General features: G+C 58.9%; 3 protein-coding genes across 4 annotated transcripts; 1 reads left to right on the forward strand and 2 right to left on the reverse strand.

Annotated features, from left to right (window-relative positions):
* The first annotated feature begins 784 nt into the window (after nt 1-784).
* LOC137904509 (Golgi reassembly-stacking protein 2-like) lies at nt 785-4,593 on the forward strand. The gene is given in 12 exon segments (XM_068748698.1): nt 785-944; nt 1,466-1,546; nt 1,626-1,724; nt 1,726-1,830; nt 2,521-2,607; nt 2,688-2,762; nt 2,764-2,819; nt 2,898-3,030; nt 3,115-3,238; nt 3,309-3,380; nt 3,548-3,664; nt 3,738-4,593. Coding segments are annotated over 12 exon segments (1,521 nt in total). The 5' UTR covers nt 785-881; the 3' UTR covers nt 4,247-4,593.
* A 113-nt stretch (nt 4,594-4,706) lies between these two features.
* Nucleotides 4,707-10,699, reverse strand: LOC137904508 (serine/threonine-protein kinase tousled-like 1-B). Of its 2 annotated transcripts, none has more exons than XM_068748696.1 (22): nt 10,437-10,699; nt 9,349-9,437; nt 8,626-8,694; nt 8,509-8,547; nt 8,324-8,399; nt 8,202-8,245; nt 8,025-8,114; nt 7,875-7,955; nt 7,696-7,788; nt 7,520-7,630; nt 7,310-7,446; nt 7,033-7,221; nt 6,897-6,963; nt 6,740-6,837; nt 6,586-6,667; nt 6,417-6,505; nt 6,245-6,337; nt 5,834-6,003; nt 5,635-5,770; nt 5,453-5,564; nt 5,264-5,371; nt 4,707-5,171 (listed from the first exon to the last, which is right to left on the reverse strand). In XM_068748696.1, the coding sequence occupies exons 1-22, from the start codon at nt 10,549-10,551 to the stop codon at nt 5,040-5,042; spliced, it is 2,220 nt and encodes a 739-aa protein (XP_068604797.1). In that variant the 5' UTR covers nt 10,552-10,699; the 3' UTR covers nt 4,707-5,039. The 2 variants fall into 2 exon arrangements, with proteins under 2 accessions (XP_068604797.1, XP_068604796.1); XM_068748695.1 differs by having other exon boundaries at nt 8,626-8,718.
* Nucleotides 10,700-11,105: 406 nt separating this feature from the next.
* LOC137905062 (myosin-VIIa-like) lies at nt 11,106-12,385 on the reverse strand. Its single transcript, XM_068749287.1, has 3 exons — nt 12,306-12,385; nt 12,101-12,220; nt 11,106-12,022 (listed from the first exon to the last, which is right to left on the reverse strand). Exons 1-3 carry the CDS (start codon nt 12,357-12,359, stop codon nt 11,894-11,896), a joined length of 303 nt encoding a protein of 100 aa, XP_068605388.1. The 5' UTR covers nt 12,360-12,385; the 3' UTR covers nt 11,106-11,893.
* Between the last annotated feature and the right edge of the window lie 1,386 nt (nt 12,386-13,771).

The following is a 13,771-nucleotide window of genomic DNA, read 5'->3' on the forward strand; positions in this document are numbered from 1 at the left end:
CCTGATGCATTTACTGTAAATACTACCTGTTTGCATTTCTCACCTGTGTTCTGCGTCCCGTTTGAAGAGTTCCTGTTCCCGTCGTCGGTGCTCGACGTCGCGTTCGACCCGCATCACGTATGACTCACGTATGACTCACGTATGACTCACGTATGACTCACGTATGACTCACGTATGACTCACGTATGTGAATAGATCCGGCCTAAAGCCAAACGTCAGCGTGACCGTCTGTAAGGAACGTTTCCAGCCTACAAAATAAAAGCCTGTTAATGGAACAGCGAATGTGTCTGTCTGACCCCCCACACACACACACACACTGTATACCCCATTACCTCTGCCTAATCATCCTCTATTTGCCCCCAGCTGTTTCCCCATCAGCACCTCTCTCATGCTCCCTTCTTCATTTCCCTCCTCCTCTTCTTTCTTTCTATCATTTACTCTCATCTCAATCACGTCTCCATTTTTTATTTCACAATTTAATAGAGAAACCAACGCATAGCCTTTACCTGCATGGGGGAGGAACGAACGAACGAACAAGGAAGTGATGCGCGGCTATGGCCCCCTGCCGGTGGCGCGGTGTCAGTGCATTATTTTCTACATTCAATGCAGTAGATAATATTACTCTATTACACTAGAATAGTGTTACGACATATTACTCTATTACCATAGACATTTATAATAACAGTAGATACTATTTCTCTACTAGAATAGAATTCACTGCAAACACGAAAACCAGGATTCAGTTCTGCCACGTCACGGCGCATGCGCACCATCCAGCTACGACTTTGGCGACGTGTACCCGGTGTGAGGGAGAGTTTGTGTGTCTCTTCTGCCGGGTAACAACGACCATAAAGCCCCCCAAGCCTTAAAGCAGCGACGACATGGGAGGATCCCAAAGCGTGGAGATACCGGGCGGAGGTTCCGAAGGGTACCACGTCCTCCGGGTCAGCTCCGATCTGCTTCGGCTTGTTACCTTAGCATCGCGTCGGAGGCGAAGGGTTCCGGGGTCTCCGTGCCGTCGGTGGGCCGGGGGGGGGCTGCCGGGGGGGTTGTGTCGGTTCTGTTTGTGATTCCGTCTGCTTCCTGCTAGAGGCTAGCCGTAGCTGTTAGCTAGCTGAAGGCGTCTGACGTTAGCTGCTACCGGGCTAGCCGCTGCTGTCACTTTGCAGCTAACACAACAGCTAACGCAGCTAGCGTTAGCCTGTCGGTAGCATTTAGCAGCGGGTCGCTCGGCGGGCCTTGGCCGGTTCCGAGCTGCCCTTTCGGGTCACACAGTCGGAACGTGTCCGCGTCTGCTGCCTTCATGTCGCTCCATCCAGGGGACACAGATGTTATCTCCTGGCTGATCATCTTCCACCATAGAGATAAAGGTGGAGGTGATGGAGGACGGAACCGGCCGTTTGGGCTTTAAAGAACCCCAAACAATGAGATTTAGGATTAAAGGTGTGTCTCTGATCTTCCTCAGGTTCAGGAGAACTCCCCAGGTCATCGTGCAGGATTGGAGCCCTTCTTTGACTTCATTGTCTCCATCAACAACACCCGGCTGGTGGGTCCGGGGGTCCGGGGGTCCGGGGTCCGGACAGAGGCCCGCTTGTCTCGTGGTTAATTCTTCCTCTTTTCTCCAGAACAAAGACAACGACACGCTGAAAGATCTGCTGAAGGCCAGCGTGGAGAAACCGGTCAGAATGCTGGTGTACTCCTCCAAAACCCTGGAACTACGGGAGTCCCACGGTCACCCCTAGCAACCTGTGGGGGGGCCAGGGCTTGCTCGGTGTGTCCATTCGTTTTTGCAGCTTTGAGGGGGCCAATGAGAACGTTTGGCATGTGCTGGTAAGTAACCCCGGCCGAGGCTGCTAAAGAGGCTAGCTCCGCTAACCCTGCTAGAGAGGCTAGCTCCGCTAACCCTAACCCTGCTAGAGAGGCTAGCTCCGCTAACCCTAACCCTGCTAGAGAGGCTAGCTCCGCTAACCCTAACCCTGCTAAAGAGGCTAGCTCTGCTAACCCTAACCCTGCTAGAGAGGCTAGCTCTGCTAACCCTAACCCTGCTAGAGAGGCTAGCTCTGCTAACCCTAACCCTGCTAAAGAGGCTAGCTCCGCTAACCCTGCTAGAGAGGCTAGCTCTGCTAACCCTGCTAGAGAGGCTAGCTCTGCTAACCCTAACCCTGCTAAAGAGGCTAGCTCCGCTAACCCTGCTAGAGAGGCTAGCTCCGCTAACCCTAACCCTGCTAGAGAGGCTAGCTCCGCTAACCCTAACCCTGCTAGAGAGGCTAGCTCCGCTAACCCTAACCCTGCTAGAGAGGCTAGCTCCGCTAACCCTAACCCTAAAAAGAGGCTAGCTCCGCTAACCCTAACCCTGCTAGAGAGGCTAGCTCCGCTAACCCTAACCCTGCTAGAGAGGCTAGCTCCGCTAACCCCTAACCCTAAAAAGAGGCTAGCTCTGCTAACCCTAACCCTGCTAGAGAAGCTAGCTCTGACTGATGTCACTGCTAACACCAGCTGCTCCTTATCCCCCCCCAAAAGGAAGTGGAGCCCAATTCGCCGGCGGCCCTCGCCGGCTTGCGGCCACACACCGACTACATCATCGGCGCCGACACCGTCATGAACGAGGTAGCTTCGGCGTAGAATCCGTGGTTCTGCACGCCGCTAGCCGCCGCTAACGGCTCGCCTGCGTTTCCTGGTCCCTGCAGTCGGAGGATCTGTTCTCTCTGATCGAGAGCCACGAGGGGAGGGGCCTGAAGCTCTACGTGTACAACACCGACACGGGACACCTGCAGGGAGGTCATCATCACACCCAACGGAGCCTGGGGGGGAGAGGGCAGGTAGGGCACCTGCACAGGTAGAACAACATGAGTAAATCAAGGCGTGATGATTGGACGGGCTCCTCCCCCCTCCTGCAGCCTGGGCTGTGGGATCGGCTACGGATACCTGCACAGGATTCCCACCAGGCCCTTTGAGGAGGGGAAGAAGATCACCTTCCCGGGAAGCGCCCCCAACGAGCCCCTCGGCCCGCTGAATGACGGCTTCACTGAGGTCAGCCCCCCCGTCCGCCCCCCCGTCCGGCGCGGGACGGACGAGACCTCCTCAGTCTCACGGCAGCGTTCTCCCTGCGTCCAGGTCCAGCTGTCAGCGGTGACCCCGCCCCCTCCCACACCCCCGGTACCTTCCGGCCTTGAAGATTCTCTTTCTGGCCTGTCGATCATTGGGGCTCCGCCCACCGTGCCCAGCGAGCTGCAGACAGGTGTGTTTCCTCACGTTCAGCTCTGGGACGCCGTACCTGTTTACATGACGTGTTCGTGTGCCCCCCCCAGGTTTACCCACGGTACCCCTGCTGCCCTCCTCCACCCCCCACACTCCATTGAACCCCGCCTCCACGCTACCAGGTGGGAGTGTCCACACAGGGAGGGGCTTTAATAGCATGCGTGTATAATATCTTCCGTGCTGCTGGGGGGCCCCCCTGCTAATTAGTAGAACTACCGGTCTGTTTGTTTCCACGGCAACGTGTTGATGGCTGATAAATGAATATTGATGAGTCGTGCTATGATTGCAGGGCTGATGCCCCTCCCAGGGGGTTTACCCCCGCTGCCTAACCTGCCCAACCTCAACCTGCCCCTCCCGGACCTCAGCGGGGTGTCGTTAGCGGGATCGTCACCGTTGGGCTCCACAGGTAACCCCCCAGGTGGGAGGAACTGGTTCTGGTTGCGTTTCTGTCTTTAACTGAATCCTCTTTCTTCCTACAGCCCCCCCTCTGGCGTCTCTCCCCCCCCTCAGTCTCCCAGGCCTCCCCGCCTTACCCCCCCTGCCTCCCCTCCTGCGAGTCTCCACCAATGCTCCCTCAGTTACAGCAGCACACCGGACGGGACCCGCCCCCTCCGTGGAAATCTCCGGTCCCCACGGAAACGACCCAAACGTCATAAGGGGGGGGGCCCACCGGGACACCTGGTCTCTTTCTCCGTCTGTTTCTCCAGTTATCGGTCGGGAGGGCGAGACGACGTCGTCTCGTCTGTCCTGGGGTGTCCCCCGGGGACGACGTCGTCTCGTCTGTCCCGGGGTGTCCCCCGGGGACGACGTCGTCTCGTCTGCCCTGGGGTGTCCCCCGGGGACGACGTCGTCTCGTCTGTCCCGGGGTGTCCCCCGGGGACAGTGTCCTCTTGGGTTCGCAGCTTGCTTCACAAGCTGCAGCATTTTCTTTGGGTTCAGATCCAACGTTTTGTGTGAAAAGCGTTTGTTGATGGGGTTGGATCATTAAATCGTAACCACGCCCACCTGGCGTGTAGCCAGCCAATCGGCTTGGTTTTGTGGTCCAGCCCCAACGTCTCACTCCGTGCTACGTTAATCTGATTTATGTATTGATTTGTTGACCGATTCCCCACCCGATCAATGAATCTGCATTCCTTTGCACCACCGTTTGGTCTGTCCTGCATGCACATCCTGATCTCCGTAGTAACCGTTTGAAAGGCCCTGCCAGGGGGCGGGACTTAAGTCACATGTGTTGCTGAGTACTTGGACGAGTGCCTGCTTGGCCCGTCATCGGCCAGCAGGGGTCGCTGTAACACAACCGATCACATCTACAGGAATAAAACCAAACTCCTTTGATCCAACGCCTGTTTGTCTCAGTGTACACAGAACACCCCCCCCCCCCCCCCCCCCAGGAGACAGCGTGGCCACGCCCCCTCCCAGGAAGGTTAAAGGATGCACAACAGAAACCGTTAGGAAGGGAACGCGGCATTTATGAGTGAAGGAAGCAAAGAGACACGGAGGGGACAAAGCCGTATGAACGTCTCGTCCCCCGAACCGTCCCCCGGACCGTCCCCCCCGAACCGCTTAGTCACGGCCCATGAAGTCCGATGTCATCGCGACAGGTAAGTTCCATCAGCTGTGACGTGAACCTGGTGGATCTCCAGAGGAGCACTAAGGGGGGCGTCCAGGAGGCCCCCCCGAACAGACTTCCCTTCTGCTGTCCTGTGGCGGTGAGTTCAAGGACACGAGTCAGCGCAGGAGTATCGTCCCAGGTCGATCCTGGATTAGACCGGGGGGGGGGGTCAGTAGCTGGGGAGCGACGAGGCGGAGGAGTTTGAACGTCTCATGTGGGGGAGGAGGTAGGGGTCCGAGCACAGCTGGTGGACATCAAAGCGGTCCTCCTTACGGTAAGCCAGACACCGGCGGATGAAGGCCTGGGAGGGGGAGGGGGAGGAGCTGATGAGCCCCTCCGGGAGGTAGGTGTGTGTGTGCGTGTGGTGTGTGCGTGCGCGTGCGTGCGTGCTACCTTGGCCTCGGCGCTGGCCGGGGGCTTGGCCGGGAACTGGACCTCGGTGGCTTTGAGGATGGTGTTCTCCTGCAGAATGTCCTGCTGAGACTGGTTGTGTCCAAACGGCTGCAGAAGACAAACGACTGGATCCTCACAGGTGTGTTTGTGAAGCCCCCACCGGGTTCCTCAGCGGGCCCCCCCCCTTACCTTGCGTCCGTAGAGACACTGGAAGAAGATGACCCCCACCGACCAGACGTCCACCTTGTTGGAGATCTTCGGCGGCTCCTTCCCCACCACGAAACACTCTGGAGGGAGGTACCTGAAGCACAGGACAGGTGTTGGGCTGGAGTGGTCCCGCTGGGGGGCAGCCCCCCCGGGGGGGGTCCTACCAGTAGGTGCCTGCTCCCTGTGACGTCAGGTCCATCCCGTCCACGCCGTAGTTGTCGTCATCCATGATCTTAGACAGGCCGAAGTCGGTGATCTTGATTTCTCCGCACGCCGTCCCGTCCACCAGCAGGATGTTACCTGCGCAGCAACACAGCTTGAGGCCCGCCCTCACCTGCAGGTCCCGCTCGGAGCTCCACCCACCAGGTTTCAGGTCGTAGTGGATGATGGGGGGCCTGATCTCGTTGAGGTAGCGCAGGGCGCCGGCGATCTGCATGACGATGGAGCGCGCCTCCTTCTCCGACATCAGCTTGTTCTGCTTCAGGTAGAAGTCCAGGTCGTTGCCTTCACAGAACTCCAGGACGGTACAGAACCTGGGGGGCGGAGCATCACTTATTGATCCATCAGCAGGAGCTCATCGTGCTCCCCTGCCAGGTGGAGCCGATTGACTCCGCCCCTCCACACGGAGGCTCGGGGTCAGCGGGGTCAGCGTCTGCTCGAGTCACCACGCTCTGAGAACAACGTCCTGGGTCAGGGCGTGTCCTCACGGGGCCACACCTCTGGTCAGCTTTGATGTCTACTGACAGCACTCGGCAGAGGTCAAAGGTCACTCACGTGTCCGTGTCCAGGGAGAAGTAGTCGTACAGCTTGACTATTCTGGGATGGTCCAGCTGCTTGTGTATCCGGTACTCCCTGCAGGCGTGTCTGGAAGGGAGGGTCCCCGCAGGGGGTTAGTGGAGACACTCCGTCCGACCCGTCTCCGTCCCCCCCCCCCCCCCCCCGTCTGTGGTAGTTCTCCTTCTTCTCCTCTCTCCAGTTCTTGTTGAGTTGGTGGATCTTCACGGCGGCGTATCGCTGCTCAAACAGGTCGAAGGCCTGAGTGAGACCACAGACGGGACCTCAGGTGTCTCAGTGTCCTCAGCGAGGCGAGACCCACAAACCCAAATCCACGTTACCTTGTAGACTTCACTGAAGCCGCCCCGCCCCAACAAGTGCAGCAGCAGGTACCTGTCGTTCAGGGTCGGGTGGTCTTTGAACCTGGGGGAGGAGGGGGACTGTCTCACACCTGTCCTGTAAGGCCCTGCGAGGACAAGCTGCAGGAGGACTTACGAGGAGCTGTCCTCGTTGTTGATCCTCTTCAGCTCCCTGATGTGGAGGTTCCTGACCCGCTCCAGCCGCTCCAGCTCCGCCTGGATCTCCGCCTCCTCCTGCGGAAGCAGGTGTTTGGTGACGTCCCTCGTGTCCCCCCCCCCCCCCCCCTACACACCTTCTTCAGGTGACCCAGGCGGAGCTTGAAGATCTCCTCCTGCTCGTGGTATTCAGCGAGGGTCAGCCTGAGGACAAAGACAACATGAACTCGAGACGAGTCCGCCTCCAGCTCCAACCCAAAGAGTCCGTCTCACAGCTGGGGCAGCGAGGGCTTGAGGAAGGGGTCCGAGTCGTTGCCGTTGACAACCTTGGCTTTGCGCTTGGGCTCGGAGGTGGAGGCCACAGAGAGGGAGGGGGAGGCGGGGTTGGGGGGCTTCCTCTTGGCCAGGAGCTTCCTCTGCCGCTCGATGTCTTCCCGCTGCTGGTTGATGCCCTCCTGCTGCCTGCGGGGGGGACAGAGACACGGACCGGGACATGAGACGGCCACAAAGCCCAAGAAGACCCGGACACGGATCCTCGCAGCCCCCCCACTTGATCAGGTTCTGGAACGCGTAGCCGTCCGTCCACTGCTCCGTGTAGGACGCCCCGTGCCGGACGGTGGTGAAGTGTCCCAGCCGGAGACGGTCCTGCATGCTCTTCTCCCGACACGCCTGCTTCTCCTGGGTGCTCTGTGCACAGAGCAGAGGTTCTGATGAGGCTGACCTCTGACCCGCCCCTGGTCGCGGGCCTGGGGGGCCGTACCTTCTCCACCAGCAGCTTCTTGCTCATGCTGATGCACTTATCGAGCCTCTCTTTGTGCTTCTCCAGGAGCTTCTGCTGCTCGTCCATCTGTCGCCGCAGGTCGCAGTTAGCCTGGAGACAGAAGACGTCTGTCCCGCTGCGTCCGCACGGACAGAGCCGACGGACCCTGAACTCACCCTGAGCAGGTCGTCTATGCGCCCCTCTTTCTTCTCCAGGTCCAGACTCTTGTTGCTCTCCAGAGCAGCCAGCTTGAGGCCCGTTAACTCCGTCTGAGGAGTCCAGACGGCGCTCGTCAGCACGCCGTCCTCGGGGACCCGTCCTCGGGGACGCGTCCTCCGCGCATGCATCATATTACCTGGACCAACTTGCTGGAGGAGGCTTTGGGACTGTGTTCCCCAAAACACAGCGCGGTGGGCGAGGAGCTGTTCTGCCGGATCTGTTCGGGGAGAGGTTCTGATCGGCTCGGTAGAACCCGACTCACTTTAACTCTCGACCGTTCACTCACAATTAACCCCGGAGCAGAGTGGGAGTTCTGCGGAGAGCGGCGGGCCGATGGGAGGCCTCTGACGGGACTGGAACCGTTTCCACCCTGGAACTGTGCAGCAGAACCCAACAGAACCCAACAGAAGAACTTTAGAACCTGCTCCAGCAACAAGGAGCCGGGAGCAGCCGGAACACTCACATCAAAGTAGTCGCTGATCTTGGGCCCCCGTGAGGACGTCTTCCCTGTCCAGGGAACGATGCAGACCGTCAGTGAGGACGGAGGACCGCCTTAGGCCGACGCCCTGCAGGCGGGGCTCTTACCTTGGCTGCTCTCGGAATAGGCGTCGGCTTTCCTTTTCCTCCCTCGGGATGATTCCGAATGCTTCTTCTCTGGAGTCTGGGGACAGACATGAAGCCAGTGACCCCCCTGTGCGTCCCCCCTGTGCGTCCCCCCTGTGTGTCCCCCCTGTGTGTCCCCCGGCGGCGGCGGGACGCAGACTACGCACCGAGTAGGCCGGGGAGCTCCCTCTTTTCAGATCAGAGTTCTAGGGAGAGGAGGAGAGGAGGAGAGGAGGAGGTGGGAGGAGCAGGGGGAGCGTGCCACCGAGTCCGAGCAGGTTTACCTCCGACTCCTTGTCGCTGGACGAGCCCAGGCTGCCGATGCTGTGATTGGACGACTCGTTGGCCGGACCCTGCGGACCCAAACGCACGTTAGCCTGCCTCAGCGACGGTGACGGTGGGGGCCTCTCCCCCCAGCCTGGTAACGCAGGCAAAATCAAGCTAATACCCCGTGGCATTATGGGAAAAGGTCACGTCGCTAGCATTTAGCCTAACCGATACGGGCGCCCGTCCGGTTCCTCCGACTGTAAATGGCCCCCGTTCACTCGTCGATCGTTTATTGATCACGGGTTTCTTCTGTTGGAGCTTCTGCGTGACAAATAAACCGAATCTGAACTTCTCACGAAATCGAAGCTACGTACGGGAGAACATGAATTATTACGGAGGTTCAATACTTGTGGGCAACCATCAAATCGTTTCGGGCAGGAAGTTAACGCTGAACGCTGGACGGCCGTTTCTTTATTGATTATTTTAGGGTTGGGTCGACCCTTCTGAGCCTAAACTTCAAGCCCAGCAGACACGGCGGCACCCGCGTGAGCCGCGCCCGCGTGAGCCGCGCCCCCGTGAGCCGCGCCCGCGTGAGCCGCGCCCCCGTGAGCCGCGCCCCCGTGAGCCGCGCCCGCGTGAGCCGCGCCCCCGTGAGCCGCGCCCGCGTGAGCCGCGCCCGCGTGAGCCGCGCCCGCCTGAGCCGCGCCCGCGTGAGCCGCGCCCGTGTGCGCGTGCCGTACCTTGGCCCCGCCGCTGGCCGCGCCTGTGAACCGGGCCTCCAGCAGCTCCTGTCTCCGGGGGTCCAGGCTGTGCAGCTCCTCCATGGGGGCTGCAGTCAGGGCGAGACCACAACGATAACGGGACGGACCAGCAGCAGAGAAAGGAAGCGTCGAGAAACAACAACAAGAGTACGATTAGAGGCTAAAAATAGACGCGCCGGATTCGATCCGCTCTTCCTGGCGGATGGCTGACGGCGCTCTTCTACCTGCGCAGGTAGGCGGGAGAGAAGCAGTTCTTAGTCTTTGATTAATTAGTCGTCACAATGTCCTCCCGACACCGGCCCAAACGCTCAGGAGTCTCCGCTCTAGGAGACGGAGGACAACGCCAGGCAGAGACGCTGCAGGTTTGATTCCCAGGGTCTTAGTTAGCAGGGACACCGGTCGTGTTGCTAATCCAAACGCTACACGAATGCTGCAGCGGTGACGGGACACAGGCGGGTACGCTAAATGTCCTCAGTGTCTCATGACGTTAGCTAGACACGTCCCACGGCAACCCGTGTCCAGGTACAGAACAAACCCTGAGAGGTCATCCAGGGGTCATCCAAGGACAGTTAGGCTTCAGTCTACGTCATTATTTTACATCTACTTTTAACTACGTGTTTTAGGGTTAAATGGAATCGTGAAGGATGAACTGTCGAATCTTAAGCTTCACTAACTAATATAACTAGTTAGTTATTCATTATAAACATCTTATCAGTACTTTAACCACACAGCCGCGCTAGCCCAGCGGCTAATCCGGGCCTGTCGTTCAGTGTCCGTGAACGCAGCGGCGCATCCACCGTGATGCCTTCACGGACACGCGCCAGCCCGGTGCTGCTGCTCAGGGACGCGCTAACCTGCTAGTTAACCTGTTAACCAGCTCCGACTAGCTGCTACACAAACACGACACCAAGCTAGCCCTCTCTGTGCGGACATGATAGCTGACGTTTGGCTTCAGCGAACTTGTCATCCATTTTTATTCCACCCCCGTCCCCCGCAGATGACCCCCCCCTCCCGTCCCCCCCCCCGTCCCCCCTCCCGATGCGGCAGCACTTGGCGGCCTAATATACCTTCCTTGCTCTTGCCGGTCGCCGCTAAATGTTGTTGAGAAATCGTTGGGGACGAGGAGAGCCGCGACCAAGATGGCGTCGCCTCCGAACTTCCACTGTTGCTTTGGACACTCATGGAGCCACTTTCCCGCCGAGGAGAGCCAGCGTACGCTCCGCGTTAACTTGCGTCCATCGTTTGACACCTGCGTTAGCCAAGCGGGCTAGCACGCGTTAGCTGCGACGTCCGGCATGTTGTAATCCTGACGGGTCCTGGGGAGGAGCGGCTTCCGTGCACGCACGCACGCACGCACGGATCCAGCGTAACCTTTGCATGATGACCGCACCGCGCGCCTGTCAGCATCCAGCGCGCGAGCCGAGCTGATACTTGTCGGCGAGACTCTCGCGAGGCTGGCGCGCGCCTTACTTAGCAACGGGATGAGGATGACGCAGACGCAGACGCAGACCTGGGATCAGTTTACCATCCAGTGGAGCAGCGCTGGTCGGCTGAGAGGCTCAGACCTGATCTGAGAACAGCCGGCTGTTCCGGAGAAGACAACAAACACCCCCCGAAAAAATGGCCGAAGCTTCGCTCGAGTCGGAAAGACACGCACACATACACGCACACGCACGCACACACAGAGCGTATGATATAATTTGTCTTTACTTTCAAGAGATGATAGATCAGAATCAGAATAGATTTATTGCCATTGTCAGTAAAAAGTCTTCACAAACTAGGACTAGACAGATAATAGATGAATAGATTGATTGACTGATAGGATAAAGTGGGCGTGACTCCAGCGTCTGATTAAATCCCAAGTTATTTGGGTGAATTCATTTTATAGACGCTGTGGATGGAAATGATTTTGTCGCTGCATGAATGTGGTGACCTTTCTCCATTCCTGTTATTGATAAGCCACTCGTTTGCTGATTGGACTAACCTCCGTCTGGAGGTCAGACATGTTTCAACGACTCCGTCCTCAGAAACGAGTTAGCCTGACCGAATCCAGCCAATAATCATAATCTCTTCCTATAATCAATCAAATAATCCCGACCATACTGTCAATCGCTGATAAATAGCATTAGCATATCATCATACGCCGTAAACGCGCCCTCGCCCCGGCAGACTCGTTTGGGACGCTTTTCACAGGGAATGGATGCGCGTCCTGCTACGTCAGACGACTCGCTACGCCGACTCCCATCTCTGTTTGCTGCTTCACGCTCCTGCTGGAGGAGAAGCGTGTGAAACGCTCGCCCTCAGCTTGAGACGTCCCGATCAGACGTTCAGCCTCCGGTTCATATTTCTGAGGTTTAGAACATTGAAACAAAGCAGACGGCGCCATCGTCTGTCCATCAGTAGTCTGCTTCCACGTTCAGCGCTCACCAAGGTCCAGCTAGGGATCAATAAAGGTTCAATTCCACCGAGTGATCTGTATTAAGGTACAATTGAGGAAACAACTTTTTTACTGCACAGACATCAATCAAAAGCGCAGGAAGTCCCTCCGATCGGCGCCGTCGTCCTGGAACATGCGTTTCCTGGGGCGGAAGGCCCGGCTCTGCTCCTCGTACATGCTGACGTACGACCGGAGGAGGTCCTCCATCGTCCCGGCCTGGAAGAGGGGAAGACGGGATGTGTCCTTCGCTCTCACACGACTCGCTAAAACAAAGAATAAGAGGCAGGAGGTCACCTGCAGGGTCTCACAGACGAAGCCGACGCCCCTCAGCAGGGTGCCGATGGTCAGGTGCAAGTGGCTGCCTCGGCTGTGGTAGTCGATGATGCGGCTGAACGGGTGCATGATCAGCACCTCCTGAAAGGGCCAACGGCGTTAGCGTTAGCGTTAGCGTCCGCTGTGATTAGCTGCATGTTAATGAGTGACAGCCTGGAGGCGGGACCTTTGTGGCCGGGTCCACGAAGGTCACGCCTTGCTTGCTGATCGCAATCACCATCGACGGCGGGTAGCTGGACTCGCACGTCTGCTGCAAGGCCCAAAGGAAAGGAGGTGACGCGTGACGGAAGACGGTCCGGCCCGTCGGCGGCGCCCGACTCACCTTCACGTCAAAGAAGGAGCAGCCGAAGGTGGGCCAGCTGGAGATGGCTCTCAGGAAGGCCACCTTGGCTTCCTGCACCGTGATGCCGCTCTGCTTGTTGTAGGAGGAGATGATGTGCTGCAAGCAGAAGGAAGACGAGGACGAAGACACTCACCCTGCCCCTGGACAGACGCGTCGTCCACCTGTCCTCTACCTTCTTCCAGTCTTCAGGGGACATGATTCTTATCTGGTCAGCCGGAACCAGCTCCTTCAGCATCCTGGGGATCATGACGAACTGGGACCTGTCCGAGTCCACCTGGGCTCGGAAGAGCAGGCCGCCCAGGTTGATCACGTCCTCTCTGGTGCAATCGTGGCGCCCCCGGAGGTACTTGGGCAGCTCCTGCACAGAGACGCCCCGGAGGTCACGCGTTAGGGCGGCGTGGTGAAACGGCCACCGAGGCCGACGTGCGTTCGGCTACCTGTGGGAAATGGAAGGTGAGGTCCGCCACCAGGTCTTTGCCCGGGCTGACGTTGAACCAGAGCTTCCTCTTGAACATCACCAGGTAGAGCATGCCGGCCTGGCTGCCTGGAAAACAAGGCTGGAGTTCAGAACGCGGAGAAGCACAGAGGGATTGAGCAACGCGCCGGGACGCCGCGCCGGGACGCCGTGCCGCCGCGCCGCCGCGCCGCCGCGCAGGGACGCCGTGCCACCGTGCCGCCGTGCTGCCGTGCCGCCGCGCCGGGACGCCGTGCTGCCGTGCCGGGACGCCGTGCCGCCGTGCCGGGACGCCGCGCCGGGACGCCGGGACGCCGTGCCGGGACGCCGTGCCGGGACGCCGCGCCGGGACGCCGTGCTGCCGTGCCGGGACGCCGTGCCGCCGTGCCGCCGGGACGCCGTGCCGGGACGCCGGGACGCCGTGCTGCCGGGACGCCGTGCCGGGACGCCGGGACGCCGTGCCGGGACGCCGCGTTACCTTCTTTCCCTCTTCTTCCCTTCTTGGACGAGTCCGACGCCTGTCTGAGGGTGTCAAAGAAATATTGCTGCTCGTCGAAGCTGGCGACCTAAGAAACAGAGACGGAGAAGTCCTCATCGGTACCACGGACCGGATCCACTCCACCGGGGGACCGGTTCCTGAGTGAGCCCCCTTACCTTGGAGGGGGTCTTCAGGTACAGGCCGTAGCCGTCGGCTGAGCCCAGCTGGAGGTGACAGGAGATGCTGGAGGACAAGTCTTTGACTGTGGTTGTTGACGTCACCTCAAATATCTACACAACAACAACGACACAACAACAACAACAACAACACAACAACAACAACAACAACAACAACAAC

Source organism: Brachionichthys hirsutus, chromosome 15, assembly GCF_040956055.1.
Source record: "Brachionichthys hirsutus isolate HB-005 chromosome 15, CSIRO-AGI_Bhir_v1, whole genome shotgun sequence".
NCBI lineage: Eukaryota > Metazoa > Chordata > Actinopteri > Lophiiformes > Brachionichthyidae > Brachionichthys > Brachionichthys hirsutus.

Coding starts and splice junctions, on each gene's coding strand:
- LOC137904508 (XM_068748695.1), bottom strand. CDS start 10,551: ATGAGTGTCCAAAGCAACAGTGGAAGTTCGGAGGCGACGCCATCTTGG. Junction 7,956..8,024: donor ACTCTGCTCCGGGGTTAATT/GTGAGTGAACGG, acceptor CTCCCCGAACAG/ATCCGGCAGAACAGCTCCTC. Junction 5,565..5,634: donor CAGGGAGCAGGCACCTACTG/GTAGGACCCCCC, acceptor CCTGTGCTTCAG/GTACCTCCCTCCAGAGTGTT.
- LOC137905062 (XM_068749287.1), bottom strand. CDS start 12,359: ATGGTGATTGCGATCAGCAAGCAAGGCGTGACCTTCGTGGACCCGGCC. Junction 12,221..12,305: donor TCGTGGACCCGGCCACAAAG/GTCCCGCCTCCA, acceptor TGGCCCTTTCAG/GAGGTGCTGATCATGCACCC. Junction 12,023..12,100: donor TCGTCTGTGAGACCCTGCAG/GTGACCTCCTGC, acceptor CCCCTCTTCCAG/GCCGGGACGATGGAGGACCT.